The sequence below is a fragment of the Chaetodon trifascialis genome, chromosome 10 (genome assembly GCF_039877785.1).
Source record: "Chaetodon trifascialis isolate fChaTrf1 chromosome 10, fChaTrf1.hap1, whole genome shotgun sequence".
Lineage (NCBI taxonomy): Eukaryota > Metazoa > Chordata > Actinopteri > Chaetodontiformes > Chaetodontidae > Chaetodon > Chaetodon trifascialis.
Window position 1 is genome coordinate 8,957,428 of NC_092065.1, and position 6,000 is coordinate 8,963,427.

General features: G+C 41.1%; 1 protein-coding gene across 14 annotated transcripts in view; it reads right to left on the bottom strand.

Annotated features, from left to right (window-relative positions):
* The window catches only part of LOC139337128 (pleckstrin homology domain-containing family A member 5-like), an 82,477-nt gene extending 77,114 nt beyond the window's left edge, over positions 1-5,363 (bottom strand). For 8 of the 14 annotated variants that reach the window (XM_070971559.1, XM_070971554.1, XM_070971552.1 and 5 more), the window contains exons 1-3: positions 5,240-5,352; positions 5,062-5,138; positions 3,608-3,665 (exon numbers count right to left, since the gene is read on the bottom strand). In XM_070971559.1, the coding sequence (XP_070827660.1) occupies positions 3,608-3,665; positions 5,062-5,138; positions 5,240-5,331 (227 nt within the window). In that variant the 5' untranslated portion in view covers positions 5,332-5,352. Of the gene's footprint in view, positions 1-3,607; positions 3,666-5,061; positions 5,139-5,239 lie in introns of all 14 variants that reach the window. The other 6 variants (XM_070971560.1, XM_070971555.1, XM_070971553.1 and 3 more) reach the window with 1 other exon arrangement.
* Positions 5,364-6,000: the final 637 nt, after the last annotated feature.

Consider the following 6,000-nt stretch of genomic DNA (forward strand, 5'->3'; position numbering starts at 1 on the left):
ACGGGCCAGATCCTTTCACAGGCTAAAGAAAGACTCAAGTCATAGAAATGAATCAATGAGTCTGGAAACCAGAGGAGGGTGTTGGTGTGTGGTTCAATTATTTACCCCTTGTTTACACGTATTAAAAATGCAAAAATACAACCCTAAACTTGTAATGCTTAACGATACTAAATTGATGACAAAGTAACGCTAACCTACTGTAAAACATAAGGCATATCCAGCTGTCATCAGGCTAATGGTTTTGGACAGTTTTCAGAGGCTTTTATTGGCAGCCTCACGTTAAGCCTCAGAATGCCCCAAGTACTGTCCAAGACAGTTATCACATAAACCTGTCAACAAGTCCTTGTCAAAACAATGAGTCACAATGAAATTAACAGGCATGCTTTTACACAGCCAAATTACTCAAGTTTAAGTACATCTAAGATGCATCTTCATCATTTAAGACTGACAAAGTGACCTGCCTCGAACAGGCGTTTATCAGTGCACGCAGCCAGGCTAATGACCCAAATATATACAGTGCTCAACACAGAACTACCACTCTCAAAGCTTTAAGTAAGACAATAAAGAGCAACCGTGTGCCAGTTCCAGTAAACAGTCTGGGAAAATGTGTGGAACAGTCCAAACAAGCCAGACTGTTTTACTGGTTACATGTAGGATAATTATCTGCATTTCACCCACAAAATCTGCATCAGCATTCATTCAGATTAAACAGTGTAGTCCACCCAGCAAGCTGGCAGTGCGGCATGCAGCATGCCCTCTAGTGTTTTCTGTAGTCCCACTACAAAAAGAACGACGCCTAACGTTGTTTTTTACTGACAATATGAAAATAATATACATCTCAAACGTGAAGCTCATGCTTTAGCTTTCAGTTAGTTCCCTTCATGCCATGTTCAAAAATAAATGACAGACATTAAAGCTACGTGACAGGCACCTCTAATGAATGTCAGAGGGAAAACAGAGGTGAGAAAGGACTGAGGGGAAGCTAATCTGTTCACTCCATTGCACTCAATCAGTCTTTTGGGGATATTTTTGTATATTTGTGGACACTTGCTAAACTAACACTGTCTGACACAAATGAATGTTGGGGAATGATCAGTCACATTGTTGGTCAGATTTTCATTGAGGTCAAAACAAGGAGATATGCTGGGGCTGTTTCTCCACGGCCCAATTAAACCAGATCAACACATGCTTTTGTTTTGCAGTTTTTTTATTGCAACCGTTGCTTGTAATTACAAGTGATTCACATGTGGCTCACCTGCTTCTTTGCAGACAAATAAAACCATGAGTCCTCTTTGCTGAGCAGTGGTGGATCAGATGGTTGGTGCAGTTTGTTTATATATGGATGATATATTTATATTTAGTTTGTCAGGTAATCAATATGCTTCCTTTTGCTATTAAGATGACTGAGGCAGGTTTTAAATGCTTGTCATCACGCAACACTACATTAGCTTCAAATTTAGGTGTCAGCAGAGGAGCACATAAATAAATAGGTATTAAATAAGACTTTGTGTACAGCAGGTTTAGCTTATACAACCCCAATTCCTAAGAAGTTGGGACACTATGTAAAAACTAAATAAAACAGAATGGAGTCGATCCAAAGGAGTGCTTACCAACAACATTTTTACAAAGAATGCTCATGTACCAACATCCTTTCTACAATCATGTGTTCACAAAGCGGTGAACCTCGCTCAATTGTCACCTGTTTGTCAACGAGTGAGCCTTTCAAGGTACTATCATGATACTATCACCTGTTACTAATCAACCTGTTTACCTGTGGAATGTTCCAAACAGGTGTTTTTGGAGCGTTCCACAACTTTGTCTTTAGTTGCTCCTGTCTCAACTTGTTTGAAACGTGTTGCTGCTATCAAAATCTGAATAAGCGGATATTTCCAAAAATCAATGAAACTGATGAGGTGAACCATTAAATATAGTGTCTTTGTGCATTTTCAATTGAGTATATGTCAGAAAGGACTAGCAGTGTTTTTTTACACAGCGTCCCAACTTTTTTGGAATCAGGCTTGTATTTCAGATACAGTACAGTGACCTTTATGGATAGCTATTGAAGGCTCTATAGAAGATACTGTGACTGAGTTTGCACTACAACAAAGCTACAAATTCATCTGCAGCTTCTAAGGACACAACACATGAATTCAAATGACTTCTTCAACATAAATCATAAACTCACCTTAAACCTCAGAATGTGTCTAAAATGTAGTTAATGCATGAAACTGATGGTTTATCACTTACAAAATGCAGTCTGCACACTCCGTAGGGGACAGCATGATTAGTTTGTGACTTGCCTTACAAAGAACATTACTATGTCATTGAACTGTGCCAGAATCACAGTGATCAACTAATGAATGTGGTCCCCAAGTCTGTTTTGCACTGAGAAGCTGTGATAAAATACTGGAATATAAAATTACTGCCTTTCAGTCAGACTGCCTGGCAACCTGCCACATGAAGCGCCTCAAATTCATGAGGAAGTCAAAGACGGAGGGGGGATTCAGTGAGGATAATAAGGCATAATATCCTAAATTCGTAGCCTGTGTATTGCAGTGTCTTCAATCAGACAGAAGCATTCTTGTATTTTGGCAGAGAAATTCATCTGCAAAATCCATCTTTGTGAGAGGAGTGTTTCATTAGGAGATGCAAAATAACAAAATATTTCAACTCATATCCTTGGATTTAAAACATTCTGAGGACAGATGATGATTCAGTGCTGACTGAATGACAGTGCTTATGATCTCTTTTCACCAGTTGCATACATCAGGCAACCATGGAGGAGAGCGCGGAAAATGCGAAATATACTGTAGTTCAGCGACTACGTAACATCGGCAGCTACTAATGTAATTCACATAGATCCTCGTCTTCAAACGCAGAGGGGCACAAACTGAACAAACCACAGTGCTTTCACGGACATGGATGATATATCACATTTTCTCCTGCCCACACACCACAAACAAATGAGCATACAGGGAATATGATGTTCAAACAAAATCAATGGAAGGAGACTTTCAATAAGAAGTCTTTAATACCGTAGGCTGGCATGTACCTCAGAACCATTTTCCAGCATCTACTTAAGACAAGTGTCATTTTAAACTGTAAGCAGACCATATAAACCCAAACAGGGGGGATAACAGTTTTTCTGACAGTTTAATAACTGTCAGAAAAAGAGAACGCATTATACTTTGGCTCAACTCTCCAAGTAGAATCTGAATAAACAAAAACAGCTCTCAAGAAGACAGCAACCACACTTTGCCCGTGTCTGTCTAGTATTTGCACAATGTTCCTGTGTAATCATTAACTTTTGCAATAGGCTTCTGCAGTGGAGAAACGGGGAGTAAAGGTAAAGGTAAAGACCATGCAATATTTACGTCTAATACACAGCGTATTTTCAAGAATAAGGCAGCATTTGAATGAGCTTTTCATTCATTTGAAGTGATAAAATTGGTAATGAATAAATTCCTGTTTGGAATTAAGGCACGCTGCAGCGATGGTGATATTAAACAGAAAGTGCTCTGAATTTATATGGCATGTTAAGCTGTTGTATGCAGGTTCTGGTATTATGATAGGTGGGTGTCTTGTGGAGGGAGGGTGTTGAACTCACTTGATAAAGCACCGTGCACCCTCAAAAGTATATCCTTCTTCCCATCCAGTGGGTAGGTCTGCGAAAGAGGGAGAGGTGCACAAAAACATGTGAACACAAACTGGTGGAACAAACAGATGCTGTGTGTATTAAATTAACTGAGGCTATTCATTCCCAGCTGTCAATTTACACACTGTGATACAGGGCTGCAACGATTAGTCAAGCTATTAGACTACAAAAAAACATTAATCAGCAGCTATTTTGAAAAATGAGTCATCATTTCAGTTATTTTTTGAGCAAGATTTCCAAAGATTTACAGTTTCCAGCATTTCCAATTTGAGGATTTGCTGCTTTCTTATATAATAGTCAATGAGTGAACAGATCATTTAAGTCATTTTTTTTTTCTTGATCAATCGGTTAATATATGAAAATGATAAGAACTACCCATCACACTTTCAATGTAACTGATGTAATCTCTGGCATTGCTTGTTTTGCCAAACAATTCATCCAAAACACGAAGATTTTCAATTCTTTATTACATGAGACAAATTAAAGTAATTGAGAAGAAAAATTACTTAAATGATTAATCGGTTATCACAATGCATGTAATTCATTTTCTGCCAATCAACAAATCCACTAATCAACTAATTGCTTGAGCAGTAATGGGTTTGGGTTATGGGAAATTTCAGAAAATTTTGACTTATAACTCAATCTATTCAGCCTAAGACAGAGCAAAAACCAGTAATTGTTAGCTGAAGACCTACTGAGATGCAGCAGCCACTCAACAACATTAGTGGGAATGCTTTGAAGAGACTTGAATGAGGAGGCTGCTACATAGTTAGCCGCATGGTACCGTCGCCAGTATAACACACAGCAAAGAGCTGATTTTACCATGTAACACACTGCGTTTAAGACTAGTTAAGGGATTTTAGAAGTGGCATCGTGGCGGAAGCTAATTCGGTAGATTTACAGCTAACCTCGACTAGCACTTGAGTCGACAGCAGCTGTTGCTGTATACCTGTCAAATAGGATATCGCTGTTCGGTGGGATCTGTCTGTTAACCGATCGATTTGCCATCAAGTCTACGTATCACACTGGTGATACGGTCGAGAGAAGGCGTCAGTCTATTAAAAACAAAATAAAATGCCTCTAAAAACCAAAGTGGTTGTTGGTAAAAAGCCGTCGTTTTACAAGTTAAGAAGAAGCTAGCGTCCACTCGTCAACTTCACAGACTGACCAGCCTGAAAGAGAGGCTGAGGCTCACGAGGAAATGGCACGAGCAGGGCAGAGAGGTGGGCATGAGAGGGCTCACTTTTCACAGCACGAGCGACAAAAGCCCACTCGTGCATTTCGAAACAGAGCATAGATGTCATAGCCTCTCTCGCAGTGTGGGAAGTCTCGGTTTGGGGATATGCGCAAACAGCAGCACATGACGGCGAACATTGAAACTTGACAGCCGTGAAGGGACACCTTACCTGGAGTTTTCCTGTGCCCGGTTATTACCGCTTCGCCACTTACAGGGTGCAGCCAGGTTGTACTCTTGGCTTCTTCGCTGTTGAGAGAGGGAAAATCATTCAATATTACACGGCGACTTTGTTCGATTTAGAAACGGGCAGAAATGACTTGAGTCGTTTTCGTTGAAGGGATAATTACTTAATGAAGAAGACGCGTCCATCCCGAGTAACCCCATAACTCCAGGAAGAAGGCAGACAAGAAATCCACTCGGGTTGTAGATCCGCCGCCATGTCTGGCAATACTGTATGACAATCGCGCGGCTCCGCTCGCGCAGGCAGCGCGTACACGGAAACCTTGGCAACGGCGGATGGCTGAGAGGAGGGCAGGAGTCCAGGGGGTAGGGCAGACAGGTACAGTCAATTCATTTGGGGATGAATTGATTCACAGACATGTTAAACACGTTAATTAATAGACCTGAAATTTGTTATTTTTCTGTGTGAGGTTTCGCCACAGAACGCCTTTTAAACTTGTTTTTCTCTGCTGTTTGGTTATGGCCGTGTTATTGTTGTCTTTTGCCGTGGTCGCGGAGGCACTTTGTGTTGGAGCGGCTGTGTTTTTGTTGCCTTTTGCGCATTGTTCTAAACAAAGACACCTCTCTGTAGGATGAACAGCCGTGGGGGAAGGGCAGGACGAACCTGTCAGGAGGCCTCAGGGCAAAATTGATCTGCAGGGCGGGCCCCTATATGGCTTTATGGCCCTTTTTTTTTTTTCACAGCAGACAATTTGGCTTGTTACAGTAGGAAAGACGCAGGTGCTCCTAATATGATTATCATGGCTCCTTTTTCAAGTGTCCCAGTAAGACACAAGAGTGTGACAGTGAGCCAGGGTGCACACTGCAGGTGCCTATGAAGGAACGAGCGTCCTTGCACTTGCTCATAGCGTGTACAGGTTTTGCTTGG